We start from the raw sequence: 16,086 nt of genomic DNA on the forward strand, positions 1-16,086 counted from the left end.
TTTTAGCAAGATTTTTAAACAAGAGTTGGTGAAAAAAGTTGTCTAAGTAAATTGTATTTAATTAAAAAATTCAGTTGATCTAAATGGAACATTCCTTTTAGGATTCTAGAAAATTTACTTTGGGCAACTCTTTGAGCAGTTATATTCAATAGTTAAGAATGTGAATACTGACATTCATTTAAGTAAAAAACAATATTTTATCTGCAACAAGTTAAGAATCCTCAGGACTTGGAAAAATTCTGTTCTGAAAACATCAAATATATTCTGAGATAAAAGATAAGGTCCCTGGCGATTGTCTGTACATATCCCGTATTTTACAGTGAAGAGGCTTCAAGGAGTATAAATTTATGATTTCCAGGCTGGTATCAAAGACACTTATTGGGTCTCAAGCCTTGTTTGGGTGGCTTGACCAGTGGTACAGCATAGCATCTTTGTGAGAAATATTAAAGATTCATTGTTTGCAGAGGTAGATTATGAGGCATGATGAATGACAGTTTTAATGGGTATGGGTTTAGTTCTCCAAAATTAAGGGTTAGAACCAAAGATTCATTTCATGTTAACCTAGGAGTTCCCTCCCTTAGCATGGTGATGTGCTCTCCAAACAAGGCACGCAAAAGCTGATTTGCAAACTTTGCTGATTTTTGTTGTATTAATATTCCCATCGTAGCCAACTTCAACTATCAATGTGAAGTCACTGAGCATAGAGTAGGGAAGAGGTGCACAGAATCAGCTTTCAGGAGCAGTTACTAGCTGGATCCAGCATACCACTCTATCCATGATGATGATGGCATCGATTGCCCCTGTCCAGGCCTCCCTCACCTCACTGGCAGCCTGAGAATTTGTGAAGTTACTTTAAAAATTAATAACTTATTTACAAAAGAGTATTTATGGCTCAGTCTCTGTGGCTACATATCACACTTGCTTTACAAAAATCATAAATGTTAAAATCAGAGAGAAAGTCCTATTAAGGAACTACACTAAAGGGTAATTAAATCATTATATTATGTTGTTTGGTTACTTTATGAGGTGGCCAGGGCGTTTTATCAATGAGAAAATTGAGGCAGAGAATGCCCCATGATATCCAAGGAGTCAAAGACCCATCTCCTGATAGTCAGCCTGGGGCACTTTTTACTTTCTCGCATTGTCTTTGGTTGTTTGTTTAGTTGATTATAAATTCTTTTAAACACACAATTTTCTTTTAATATGTACATTTTAGTAGGACAGCAAGACAAGCAATCACCGTCTTTAAAGTGCAGCAGCTAACACCTCATTGGAGCAGGAGGCTTTTGGACCCCAGGCACAAGTCACTTCATGCCCCAGGAGGGCTGATGATTGAAGGGTGGTGGGAGAACCAGAGGAGAGAGGAGGAGGGTAGCAAAGGCTCGGCTGGAGCAGCATGGGAGCGTCTATCTAGAGGGGACTTTGGGACTTTTATTTCCAGCAGATTGGCCAGTCAGGTATTCTGGGATGCCCGTACAGTAAAAAACAACTAGAAAAAATAATGATTCTGGCTTTTCTGTTCTCATAGGGAATATCGTCAAGTGTAGGGAATATCGTCAAGTGTCAAAAAAACAAAAAACAAAAAACCCAAAAACCCACAAACAAAACAAAATTGAAATTAAAAATAACTAAAACAAACCATAAAAACCCTCCCCCAACCTGAAATCCCATAACCCATAGAAGGGATTCCCATTCAGAAGGTGGTATCCCCCCAAGAGCAGGTGCACTATCACCATTGCAGGTGGAGACAGGCCTTGGGCAAGGGCACCTCACAGAGCTGACTTGGAAGCTATGGTTATGCCTGAGGATACAGGGCAGCAGGAGTGTGTCTGGATCAGTAGTACCCTCTGAATCCTGGAATAAGCAAAGCAAACCTTCCTTGGAGGAAAACATTTTCAAGTGAAGCCCTCAGATCTTTCACAGATTCAGATCAAATACATGTAAGATTTTAGATGCATGGAAAAAACATCTCTACAAAGACAACTTTTAGATGAAAAACAAAGTTCTTAACAATGGAAGCCAGAATATGTTGGAATAATAACTTTAAAATGCTAGGAGAGAATTACTGCCAACCTAGAATTTCAAGACTGGAGTTGAAATAAAGACATGTTCTGATAAACAGAAAATGGTGAGAGTTTACGCCCAGAAAACCTTCAGTAAGGGGACTTTTAAACCATATGATTTGTACTTCAGGAACAGAAAACTATAATCCCCCCAAACCGTCTGAGATGCAAAGTATAACTTCTATAACCTATGAACACATCTACAACTAAATAAATCAACACAGAGAATCTTTTTTAAAAGGAAAGAAAGAAGAAAGTCTTTCACCTGGACATGCTTGGAACCCTTTAAGAATTATCCACTTTTGGCCGGGCGCGGTGGCTCACACCTGTAATCCCAGCACTTTGGAAGGCTGAGGCGGACGGATCACGAGGTCAGGAGATTGAGACCATCCTGGCTAACACTATGAAACCCCGTCTCTACTAAAAAAATACAAAAAAGAAAATTAGCCGGGCGTGGTGGTGGGCGCCTGTAGTCCCAGCTACACGGGAGGCTGAGGCCGGAGAATGGCGTGAACCCGGGAGGCGGAGCTTGCAGTGAGCCGAGAAGGCGACACTGCACTCCAGCCTGGGCGACAGAGCGAGACTCCGTCTCAAAAAAAAAAAAAAAAAGAATCATCTGTTTTCTACCTCCATCTTAGGGGATGACCCACAGAAAAAATCCAATCGGAGAAGTGGGGCGAGGTCCATGGCTTGTGGTTTACTACGCAGTTCTTTTTAACTGGATAGAGTAGATCATTAAAAACCGCAACATATTTGACTTGGGCCTGACCAAAAACCACAGGATGATTCAATGCTGTACCTACTCATTTGGTTTTAGGTTCTGTGGTTTGCTATTCATTGGCTGTTCCTTCCAATAAGGCAGTTTTTTAACAAGAGAGTGACTAATGAGAAGAAAAAGATGGATGAGATTTTTCTTAAGAATGAAATAATGCCGAGAAATGTCTAATTTCCAAGTCTTTACTTAAAGAATCTTTGCGCTTAAAACATTTCATTATAGAGCAAGAGTTTTCAGTTGGGCTGATTTTACCTGCTAGGGGACACTTGGCAATGTCTGGTGACATTTTTGGGGGTCACAGATGGAGGTGGCAGATGCGTCTAGATGCTAGATACTTGCATCTAGTATATAGAGACCAGGGATGCTGCTTAACATTTTACAAAGCATGGGACAGCCCCCACAATAAACAGTTATTCAAAACATTAATGGTGCCAAGGTTGAGAAGAGGAACAAGAATAAATTCTCCTCTGCCCTGGAAGACAGAGGATTTGGCAGTAAACAGATAATTTAAGATATTTAAAACCAACTACAAGGACAAACCTTTGTAATGCATCTTCAAGATCTTCATGTTTGTTGCGTTTGGCTATATATCCAGAGATAGGCTTATTGCCTGTTCTTTAACTAAGATTTCCTCTTGAAAGCACCAGATATAGCCAGCTCCATATAATGTTAGCAACTCTTGGGTTTAAGCTAGTTTTACATTTGGGAAGGAAAAAGTGAAGAGGAGAAAAAACAAGCTAGGTGAGGTACTCCTTGAGGCCTTTCTCCTTAGCTAGCTGATCACTGAAAGGATGTGCCTAATTCTTTCTTCCATTGGTGCACTGGGGCTCTAGTTTGGGTCTTGCAATAATGGGCAAGTATGTGGGAGCTAGGGGGTGTGGTTGAGGCTGGACAGACCAGCTATTGTAGAAAGTGTACTCATGCTTTGTTCTGGGCTTCAAGCTGGGCTTCTTCTGGTATTAGTGACACATTCTCTGTCTACAACCAAAGTGTCCAGCAGACAATGGTGCTAAAGTCTCTTAGATGTGAATGAAAGAGATGAGATGGTAAACAGCCCAGTTGAATAGATCATATGTAATTGCTACGCTAGAAAAATTCACCGAGGGTCTGTCTGTTCATCCCTTGGAAAGAGCTATGCTGCAGAAGGACCATCCAAATGAATAGCGAGGCTCAGTGTCTGGCACGGAGTCAGCTAGGATGGAGGAGTGCTGCTTCCCCAAGTGGGAGGGCTACACCTAACTTTAGCTTCTCATAAGATTCCCTTATGTAATCCAACTTCCCACATGATTTCCAGATGTGAAAGCTGGCATGCCTGGAAAACTCCCTGCATAGCTGGTGCACAACTCAGACTGCTTGACACCTGAGCCTTGACCCCAAGATCCCCACATAAGAAGGTATTTTCATGTTTGTGGTTAAAAAAAAGAAAAAGAAAAAGAAAAAATAGGATATAACAGGGTCGGGGCCCTTCCTGGAACACTAAGCCACTGTATGCAAGGTAGCATCTTGACTCTTGCATATCTCTTGGTGGAACTGAAACTGAGGGCTAAGCTGATTAAGTTTGCCAAACTTAACCTGCCTTGCTTGCTTTTAACAGCTTACTTATGGCTTATGGTAAAACTCCCATTAGCAGCCAAGTATGGTGGCACACACCTGTAGTCCCAGCACCTTGGGAAGCCAAGTCAGGAGAATCACTTGAAGCCAGGAGTTCGAGACCAGCCTGGGCAACATAGTGAGAACTTCGCCTCTACAAAAAATTTTAAAAATTAGCCATGCATACAGGTTGGTGCCTGTAGTCCCAGCTACTCCAGAGGCTGAGGTGGAAAGATGGCTTGAGCCCAGGAGTTTGATCCTGCAGTGAGCTGTGATGGAGTCACTGCACTGCAGCCTGGGTGATAGAGTGAAACCCTGTCTCAAAATCCTCCCCCAACCTACCAAGAAACCAACAACAAAAAACTCCCACTAGCAAATCACTTAGCCAAACAATGCATAACTAAACTCCCACTAGCTTCCTTATAGATAACATCTCTGACTGTGGGGCACTATAATAACGTTGCTTAAAGTTGTTTTTCAGGAACTAGGGGGCAGCTCTTGTCCAGTTCAAGCTGTTGAGACCACTGACCTTTAACTGGGCCTGCTTGAGTGCCCAAAGACTGATCTTTTGATGTCAGAGGGCCAAAAGTTCCAACCTCAGATTATGCTAACACTGCCATTTTGTGCATATGTGTCCTATGAATTACCATGTAGCTTGATTAGTTTTGCACAGAAACCCCAATTACCTCACCTTTCCTACTTGCCAATCACCTTTCCCCATGCTTTAGAAGACCCTGCTTTCTATTTCATAAGTACTCCCAAATTTTGATTCATTCTCTTGTATCTTTGTATGGCAGCCTTGTGAAGGAAATTTTTTCTCTTTTGCAAAACCTGTCACCACAGTGATTGTCTTGCTGTGCACAAGCAGAATGAACCTGGCCAGTAACAGAATTACAAGTGTGAACGTTGTAAATCTTCTCATACTCATATCATGTGCCATTGTGGTATTTGTCCTCACCTACTCCCCATGTATAGGATGAAATTTCAATTCGGTTATTTAAACATCTCTGGAAGTCATGTTAAGGTAAATGTTTAACAATTACTTATTTTCATAAATAAAATGAACATGAGCTACATACACAGTGCAATGGAAAGCAGACTCATGCTTTGTATGTTACTAATAATTCACAAATACCAAACATGACTACAGGTAAGTGAAGGAGGCAACTAGTTTTATGCTGTGTTTTGCTGGGGACCTCAAGGCCCTACTATTAAAGTTTCCATCTGCCAAGGTACTGCCTGCCCCTACTAAATGATTAGTGCACCATCAGTGTTTACAAACAATGTTGTGGGGATATTATTTAAAAAAAAAACAAAACATTGTTTGGGAGAGGAAGAAAAGCTGGAGGAATAAATTCTCCCTTGCTGACATATCAACAAGTAGGAGCACTGATTTTGAGAGACTGAATATACAGATGGAAAATGGCCATACCATACATAAAAAGAGAACTCTGACCCACAATCTGCAGCAATTAGTCCAGGAAGCCAAGCCACCACCTCTGTAGCAATCAGCAATCAAATGGTCAAGACTTACTAAATAACTGCCAGCTTCCCTAATTTCTGCTCCCACTTTTAATTTAAGACCAACCACAGAGAGCCAAATATGCCCTCATAACCAATCATATAGGATGCCTGCTTCTACTGAGCCAATCTCCAGATTCCCAGGCCAACAGCTTCCAATCAGGACATACCTGATACCTTTCCTTTTTCCGCTATAAAGCTTTCTCATGCTTCTGCCTGTTGGGGCGAGTCTCTGCCACATGAAAGTGATGGTGGCTGACATACTACAGCGAGCTCTAAATAGCCTTTTCTTGTTGTCATTTGGGTGGTCTTCATTTGTTTCCGTAATTTTTGTTTTCTACATAGTTGCTAATAAGATGTTAGAGAATATGATCCTGAGGGGATGAGACATGAGACAGCTAAATCTGGCTGTATAGAAGTGGTCAAAAAGAATGGAACCTTGTTTTCGGTGCGAAGATGCCTGAACTCATGGTTGGGGGGCATCTGTGGTTGTGAGATGGGGAGAGAGGAGGAGAAGAGAAACTGAGTAGTATATACAGACTATTTTACAATATTGCCCAGAGGCAATGCTGACTATTAAAAATACGAATCTTTAATTTATAAATTTTTGACTAGCATATATAAACTCTTTTGACACAAGATGTCTCATTTGACTTTCACAAATGTCTCATTTGACTAGCCCCTTCATGGGGTAGTTAAAATAGATATTTTAATCCCAATTTTGAATAAAGCGTTATCCCTGGTTGAGGAGACCAGCTCAGAGGAGTAGGGCACCTGCACAGAGTCAGCAAAGGGGGTTCGCAGCAGGGCATGGACGATGAGGGGCCCAGGCATCCAGCATCTTAACTCTGCTTTGCTCACCCTCTGTGGTACTCCCAGCATTACCACAGTCCTGTTCTCATCATCTTATTCCTATGAACAGGACCCCACAGAGCCTCATACCTTGACGTGTGGAGCAAATGACGATTAGTTCCTGGCTTGCATCTCCAGACCGTCTTACTGGAATCAAAAGTTCCCCAATGTCCTCTTCTATTTTGTATTCTGCCTCTGGAATATAAACTGTTGATTCTAGAAAAGACGGCAGAAGACTTTTCACCAAGATTTAGATTTGATCGGTGATATTTAAACACACCTGAGCAGAAATGTACAGTCTTTGACTCTTATATTTTCCAACATGATTAACTGTATTAAATATAGTGAGAATGGGAAACATTATTTATTACTGAGTGGAGCTGGAGAGGCAGTGGAATTGGGTTTAGGAGACCTCTTTTGAAAAGTTAAAAAGGACAGCCAGCATTAAAAAGAAAAAAAAAATCTTGCAGCAATTTCATGTCTTTTTTTTCTTCTGAGATCAAATTTTAAGTCTTCTAAATGGAGATCACATATTTATGTACTTGCTTTACTTTTACTGTTTACTTTTTAATATTTCAACAATCAAGTAATCTAATTCATTAATGAAGAAAACTGTTTTCATGCTTCATTCAACAAACTGCTTATTTAACATTTATTGAGCAGACACTGTGCTGGTCATTTAATATGCTGAGAAAAATAAGCTACAGGTCCTTCCCTCAATTTTAAAGATCATATTACTGCTGAAATTTACTGAATTGTGTATATGTGCACACACGTTTGTGTGTGTGTATGTGTGTGTGTGCATACACCTAGACATAATCAAAACATTCATTGAAATATCAATATGAATATTGGTCATGTCTTGTTGATGGGATTATGTGTACTACTTTGGTGGGGGGAGATTTTAGATGTTTTCTAAGGCTTTTTATTAAGCATGCACTGTGCAGTTAAAATATAGGTGTTTGTTTACAAAGTTTTAGAGGAGATTGTTCCAACTCATAGTGTGAAGTGGAGAACTGCAGTAACTATCTATGAAACCACATTTAATTTCCTCAGTTCTTTTCTTTATGTTACATATACATCTAGATTCTTCCTCTTAGTGATGCAAGCAAAAAGGGAAAAGATTGTAGGCAATCACCTTTTTTTTTTTTTTTTTTTTTTGAGGCAGGGTCTTGCTCTGTCACCCAGGCTGGAGGAGTGCAATTTCGTGATCTCAGCTCACTGAAACCTTTGTCTCCCAGGTTCAAGCAATTCCCATGCCTCAGCCTCCTGAGTAGCTGGGATTACAGGCATGCGCTACCAGGCCTGGTTAAATTTTGTGTTTTTAGTTGAGATGGGGTTTCACCACGTTGGCCAGGCTGGTCTCGAACTCCTGGACTCAAGTGATCTGCCTGCCTCGGCCTCCTAAAGTGCTAGGATTACAGGAATGAGCCACTGCACCCGGCTGGCAATCATCTTTTTTTTTTTTTCCGTTTTGGAACTATTACTAAATGATAATTCAGAATTCAATGTTAAATTATCTAGCTATTGTATATTAATTTTTTTCTTCTTTACTTTCCTGCCTACATTAGCTTCAGCAGATATAAGTATCAACCTCCAGGAAGACACTGGCCCTGAGTCACAGGGAGAAAAGACCAGTGATAGTTTTCTTTCCTCCATTTTACCTGTATGGTAGTCTACTATCTTGACACCTTTCAATTCAAAACGTTGGCATCATGGAAGAAGCTAGAAGTAAATTAAAATTATCAATGTCGTATGAAAAAATTGATACAATAGGACTAAGTTATTCAGTCATGACCTCTATTTTTTCCAATCTGGAAAGCCTGTTTCTATCTGCCTTCTAATAAAAATCCCATTTACTTTTCAAGATTCAGCTCAAACCCTGCCTCTTCCATGAGCCTTCATTACTTGGGACCATGATGATCTATGTTCTTCTCCTTGAACTCTTAGTGTTTCTCCCATGTGACTTACATTTACTTCGTAACTGATTCATGTATCAAAGTGTTGTTCTCAACAAAACTGGTCTGATACCTTGTTCATTAGGTGGTGGGGGCAGTGTTTTCTACTTCTTTTGTATCTGCCAAAGTGCAGAGCATATGAACACTACTTCTCAAATTATGTTTTAAGAAAACTGGAACTTAGAGATTTTAAAAGATATTCCTTGGAGATGATGAAAAGAAAATCCACAGTCCAGTTTGGAAAAATTAAACAAAATCAAATGGGTTTCTTTATAGGAGAGTTTCTCAGAATCTTTAATATGCTAACATGAATTATGATGCCTCAAAAGAGGGATGAAATTTGAAATAGTTCCTAGACTTGTTTGACCATGGAAAGCTTTCCATCCCCTGTAGATGTCTATTACACTAACATTCTCTTACGTAGTTCAGAGCACACTAATGCTGGGGATTCTTCATCAAGTCTTGTGGAACTTAAGGCCTGCTCCCTAGTTGTAAGCTATGCACTTCCAGGTGCTACATGACCTCTTTTAACTACTGTGTGTAATCAATGTGCTTAATTGAAATTCAAAGATGAATACTAATCCCCCCCCACCATTTAGGGAATATTCTTCTACTTCCAAAAAAAGGGGCAGCAAGCAGCATGATTACTGCTTAGATATTTTTTTTCCTTTAAATTTATCTGGGGAGATACTTGCTGAAAGAATGAATACATAAAACGAACCAATGAATTCAAGGATATTTTGTATAATAATAACAAAACTTCAGGGAAAACTTGTTAAAACAAATGAGTTGGCTGATATCCAGGAGCCACATCTAGGACAATGGATATCCAAGTCCCCATTTGATCTGGCTGTGAAAAGATGGTGGCCCTGAAATGAGCCCTGAGGATTAGCCATCTGGGAGCAGAGCTGCTTCGTACCTATGGCGTGCAGAAAGCCTGCAGTAAGGACTTGTATATATATTACAGGAATGCTGATACAGATCCTCTCTATTTTAATCCTCCTGTATTGTCTTTCAAAAATCCTGAGAGCAAATGAAAAATTATTGTCTATAAAGTAATTTACTTCACTTTAAATCCTAAATGGATATGAACGCACTTAGTGGCTTACAGAGCCTGAGGGAAGTATGAATGCTGGAAATGGAGCCAAGAACCTGTACTGGTTAATAAAGCAAATCAATCAGTGTCACATACCATCTCCAGGGTCTACAATTTCAACCGTTGCCATTTCTGGAAACTCCAGTACAGCCATGAGAGGTTCAGACAGAATGATCTGGAAGGTCTCTGAAGTCTCATATTCATTGTCAGGTATAATTCTCACCCTCCATGTGGCTGTAGTCTGTCCAGGATTGAACTGGATCTGTTTATTGGTCTTCCATTTGAAATCTTTGTCTTTTTTTGCAGTTTCATCTTTGGTACCAATGCCTGAATAAAAATCAGAAAACTATAAATACAAAGCCAAGTGACTGAAGGCATAGTCTCCTTTCAAAGTGGTTTCTATTGTTAACAAAAGTAGATAACATAGAAATTGTTTCTTTTAATGCTCCCAAAAAACACTTGTAAATGATCTTTCTTGGCTAAGAGAGTGTAAGTAAGCAGAATTGAATAGAATTGAGAAGAAAACATGGAAGGGGGATTGACAGAAAGAAGAGAACAGAGAACAGTCTTATTTAACTTATTTATTCTAGCACATGTTTATTGAGATCCTTTGATGTGCCAAACTCTGCCAGATGCTGGGGATTCAGAGATGAATAAGAAATTGTCCCAGCCCCCAGAAAGTTCATAGTCTCAAGAGAAAGATACTAGAATATGAGCTCTATGGCAGTAGAGATCTTTGACCGTTGTGTTCACTGATGAATTCCTGGGAATTAGGACAGTGCATGGCAGGTAGTAGGTATTCAATACAAATTTTTGAGTGAACATTTTGTATCTGATAATTTCAATTTCTGCAGCCTTTGGAAGAATGACCCTGAAGGTTGTTTCCTCTTGCCGATTCTTACTCATGGTGGCTTGTTTCCTCGTATGTTTAGTGATTTTTTGATTGCAAGAGAACTCTTAGTAATTTTTCAGGCAATTAGTGCAATGTTGGTGAAAATGGAGAGAGGCAAGAGATTTGAGCTCTGTTAGGAAATAGTAATTAGTAACTTACCGAAGATACGAAACAACAACAACAACAACAACAACAACAAAATAGTGTTAAAATACCCAGTGTGAGATACAATGGTGAAAAGTGCTACCCCATCAAGACTAAATAGACCTTCCTCTCAACCCAAAGTGTTCAAGCAGCATTCTAATATTGTTTGGTCTTGATTTTAACATACCAAGAAAACAATACCCTTGCCTCACGACTTAAGTCCCATTATAAGGGTTAGTTACATTCTGCAGTTGTGTGGATGTGTGAAATCAAATATGGTAACCTGACACCAGCTATGGTGAAAACTTGATATAAAATAAGATTAATAGCCCCCCCCCATGCAATTCCTTGGCCTCATACTCAAATAATCTGAAACTCGTAAAAGATACCTGAAGCTATAGAGCCTGAAAATAATTTCAAAGGTAGGATAGCTAGTGTTGCCTTTGCAAATCTGCTGAAGAAAGCCTGCGTTAATATTAGTTTGGTGACTGAGATTGAATGTCCAGTGTTTAAGAAGAGCCTCCTTTGGCCACATGTTGGAAGTGGAGAACATAAAAAAGAGTGAATGGTGTCCTCAGCCAAAGCTTAGGTAGAGCTAAGTGGCGCTGCTATAGGAATGAAGCAGGCACATGGTGATTTACTTAATGTTTGATAAACATTGTCTCTGTGTGAGGTGCTGAGGATGTCACACAGAATTAGGCACAGCCACCACTACCCTCAAGAGGTTTTCAATTTTGGGAGAGGCAAACAGATAAACAGGTGATTTTAATTGTGTTTGATGAGTGCCACAGAATGGTATTTATCACTTCTTGAGCATTGGCGGTATGCCAAGAACTGTGCTAGATTGATTTATCATCATTATTACGAATTCCCCTCAAACACATCGTGAGGTGGATAATTTACGTACACATAAGGAAACTGAACTCTTTTGAAAGTCACAAAAAAGAGTAAGTGACAGAGCAGGAAGTCGAACTCCACCATTTTGTTTCTTTTTTCTTCTGGATCCTGTGGTTCGACTATTAGCCTGGGGTGGAGTTGGGGTATCAGGAGGACTTTCTGGAGTGTCTGAATGAGATGCTTTAGAAGTTCCTGTCTGTGATGTTGAGTAGTATTGTGATTTTAAAGAGTACTTACGGAACAGAAGGGCTGGCTGTAGTTTACCTAACAACAAATATTGGTGACTACCATATGCCCCATGCTGTTTTTGAGGTTGGACATAACCCAAGATGTAGTTCCTGACCTTATAAAGCTGAAATCTACTTGGGAAGACAAATAGACACATGATCCATGCCAATTATGGTAAGTGCTGTGAAGAACCATACAGCAGTGCATGGAGATAGAGTATGGCAGGGGTGCTGGTTTGGACAGGATGGCCAGAAGGATTTCCAAAGGGTTCATTTAGGGCAAACATTCAAATGGTTCTGAGCAGATTAACTTTTTTTTCTTGGGTCAGGATACAAAAATGCTTCTTGACATTTTAGCCCAAACTCACAAGAAAGCCTTGAGATAAAGAATTGTGGAAGTAGGGCCTGACAAGAGGAGGGAGGCATATTTCAGCTGACATTCCTGGCAGCGAGTTCCACCATGTGTTGATGTAGTAACCTGGAATGTAGGCCGAGGCTGAGGGCCACCCAGAAGTCAGGGTGCTCTTTGGCTGACCCCTTCTCCTAGGAGGACAGTCCTATTTTAGGAGCTCTGGGCCTGGAGCGGAGACTAGGGAAAGCTTCCCTTTTCTTGATTGCTTGTTTTCTCTCCAGCTCATTTCTTCCCTGGCTTCTCTCCAACAGTTTTGATACACTGCCTTGGCTCTGAGTGGGGTCCTGCATGTCGAGGAAACTCAGTGCTTATTTGTAAAATGAAAACAATATAACCCTATCTGTCTTCTTAATAGATTATGTAGATAAAGGCAAAATGATTTCTGAAAGTTCTGGCAGCTAAAGATGTTATGAAAATGCAATGCCTTATTAGAACAACTACTGTTAATTGTTAATGATGATAATCAGATATATTATACAGGCATTATGTATGTGTTTACTCCAAGAAAACATATTTCTGTACTAGGTCCTTGTAGAACATAAAGAAATTTGACACCGTACATGTCCTCAAGGAATTTATAACCTACTAGCAAGGTTAAAACAATTATACATAATCAAAAGAAATATATAGAACTAAACACAGTAATGGATCATGTACTCATAAATAATTTTTCAAAAGAAATAGCTACAACTAAGGCTAAAAATATATGCTTAAAACAACTTTGAAGGAAATTGAGTGACTTGAAGATTGTGGGATGGCTATGAAGTGTCTTAATTTTCCTGGAGACTGGTGAGTTATAAAAGAGAGAAAGATGTAACTTGCTAGAAAGAAGAAAACAGGGGAAAGATGATAAAAGTTGATACATATCTAAGCCCCATAACTCACATGGAGCAAAAACCACGGCACATTTTCACAGACACTTTTTTAGAGATTTCTCCAAACCAGTTGTTTATTCTCTTTCAGTATACTTTCTTGTAATTATTTTTAGTCCCAGATTTCATGTTTCCATGACCTTTTACCAACAACCAATCCAGAGTTACTTACTGATAAATGATGTTTCTCCAAGGTGTCCTCTGCGTGTAAGGGTCACTTCTAAGAATGTGGAATCTTCATCCACAATGTAGTACTCTTTCTCCAAACAAATCCAAGCCCAGTTTAGATGGAAAGGCTGATTTGTTAGTTTATTTCCTCCTGCAATTGATAGGGGCAAAGGAAAATTCAGCTGGAGTATTTGATGGCAAAAGTCAATGATCAATGTGTGCATTTTACTTCTGAAACCAGGGGTTTCAAAACATACTCTTGTTTTATTTTATTTTATTTTTTTGGTAGAGAGAGGAAATGTTCTTTGCTTTTCTAGAGGATGTCATGAGTGTCATCTTAAGCCCTATTCCTCCTGCTTAATCTGGAGGGAGGCAGGTGCCTCCTATTCCCAAAGGGTCTTGTGCATCAGGGTTCCAAAGAGCCAGAGCTTGGTAGTTTTAAATTCAGGTCATACTCAACACCTCTATCCTTTCCTCCCTGCCTGTCTTCTTCACTTCCACTCTCTCTGCCTCCTCCATTTTTTCTCTGCCCTTACTTCCTCCTTTATATTATTTGAGCATCCATTTGATCTCATATTAGTCTGGAAGTTCCTTGAAGGCAATACCAACATTATATTAACTTATTTTATCACTTTCAGGACATAGTATGATGTATTGAACTTATACACTCTAATGTTTAAAAACTACCCATGAAGAGGACAATAGACAAGGGATATAAGGGCTCTATCTTATTTCCTCTTGTCCACACCAAGTCACTGGCCTCTTTCTGAAAGATCAACCCAGCCCCTTATTGTGGCTGTGTAAGGTTTGTGTATTGGTAGCAAGAGAAGGTCTCCCTAATCTGGGGAGTGGTTGCTGCAAATAATCATCTGTGAAAAGATATTGAAGTAGAAGTCTTTATGACTGAGTTTCAACTGATGGGCCAATATGATAGATATCGGATACCAAAGTGACTGTGTATGAAGTTTACCAAATACAGCTTTACTAACCAGTTCCACAGTTACTGGACCCCTTAATGAGATCAATTATATCAAAATGGGGCAGTGTGTGGACTAGAAAGAAGAATTTGTGAAGAGAGTACTTTAGAAAAAGCTGATGCTGTGGTGGAAATCCCTATTATCACCAAAAAGGGTATGGGTATGAGATGGGGCTACAGCCTTGACCTCCAGCCTACAGGGCTTCGGTGAACCTCCTGGAGAGTTTGACATCTCCTTCTATAGTTGGAATCCATGTGACTTACTCATTTCCAAAAAAGATTGGCAGGGTAAAGGAGTGAGTGGAGAGCGCTGCATTGGGAAGCAGTCGAGTAGCTTTGAAGAGCAGGACAAAGAAAGCAGGTATATGGACTAGAGGTGGGTCATCTGTCTAGTAGGGCCAGTTAAGGAGGCAACAGGATTTCCACAGAAAGGAAGCTAGGAGCTGACCACCAGATTCCCATGGGTTGCACAGGCGGTAAGAGACAAGGAGGCTCCAAAGATAGGAATCTTCAAGGAACCCATGAAAACACCAAGTAAGGAAGGGGTCCCCTTTAAAGAGCTGCCACCCAGGGACCTCCAACAGCAGATGGCAATGATACTTTCTATACCAGACTGTGCTCTGCCTACCTTATCTCCTCTCTCTCTAGAGTCAACCTTGGAAGAGCAATACCTTACTAGTAAGTAAAGGGAACCATGAGCATGGAAAGAGGGAAGCTGGCCTCAGCCCTCCTTCGCACTGCAGGTTCTGATCTATAGTTGCAACGAAGGATCAGTAGAAAACAAGCACTGAGATTTAATCCTACTTGGGCTTAAAGGAACTCACTGATGTGTAACTGCAAGATAAATGCGTATGTTGATTTTCATGTTTACTCTCCATAGTCCTCTCTCTTAAAAAAATAACATTATTGATACTATTGTGGATATTCTGATAAATATAGAAAAATACAAGACAAATAAAAGTGCTCAAAATCCTACTGCTATTTTTTAAAAACCATATTGTTTACAGTTTGAAAACACTTTAATTATTCATGTATGTAGTCCTTTAGATTTTGAAATCCCATGTCATGACAATAGTTTATATTTACTTTTTTTGTGTCTTTTTCATAGTTCTTTTATATACTGTCACATGTTTTATTCTACAAACCCATTACAGAGTATGGCAAATATTAATCTCAATTTATAACTGGACAGTTTCAGGAGGATGAGGCAATTTGACCAGGTCCCCACAGGTGAGTGGTGAGGCCAGTTTTGCAGTCTGCTAGTCCAGTGCTCTGTCTTTCACTCTGAGCTGCCCTTCCTGTGGGTTAGGGATCAATGCAACACAAACGCTTCAAAAGCAAAGTAGGAAAAATCTATTGCAGATCAGACCCTCTGAATAAAAACATGCACAGTGAGAAGGGTTTAACAATTAGAGACAGATACATCTCCAGATTCCAAACAGCTAATTTGTAGTCTTGTGATGAAGAGCATAGACTCCTGAGTCACATGGACCCAGGTTCTGGGCCTGCCACTTATGAGCCATTTGATCATGAACAAATTATAGATCTTCAGTTTCTTCATCTGTAAATGTGATAATAGCATTATGTGCTCAATAGGATTGTTGTGAGAATCAAAGAAAATAATGCTACCAAATGACCGGCAC

General features: G+C 39.9%; 1 protein-coding gene across 1 annotated transcript in view; it reads right to left on the reverse strand.

Moving 5' to 3' along the window:
* The window catches only part of FREM3 (FRAS1 related extracellular matrix 3), a 124,375-nt gene that overhangs the window by 41,316 nt on the left and 66,973 nt on the right, over window positions 1-16,086 (reverse strand). Inside the window, exons 3-5 of the mRNA XM_024356309.3 lie at window positions 13,472-13,618; window positions 9,952-10,182; window positions 6,892-7,017 (exon numbers count right to left, since the gene is read on the reverse strand). Of these exons, the coding sequence (XP_024212077.2) occupies window positions 6,892-7,017; window positions 9,952-10,182; window positions 13,472-13,618 (504 nt within the window). The remainder of the gene's footprint in view (window positions 1-6,891; window positions 7,018-9,951; window positions 10,183-13,471; window positions 13,619-16,086) is intronic.

Source organism: Pan troglodytes, chromosome 3 (genome assembly GCF_028858775.2).
Source record: "Pan troglodytes isolate AG18354 chromosome 3, NHGRI_mPanTro3-v2.0_pri, whole genome shotgun sequence".
NCBI lineage: Eukaryota > Metazoa > Chordata > Mammalia > Primates > Hominidae > Pan > Pan troglodytes.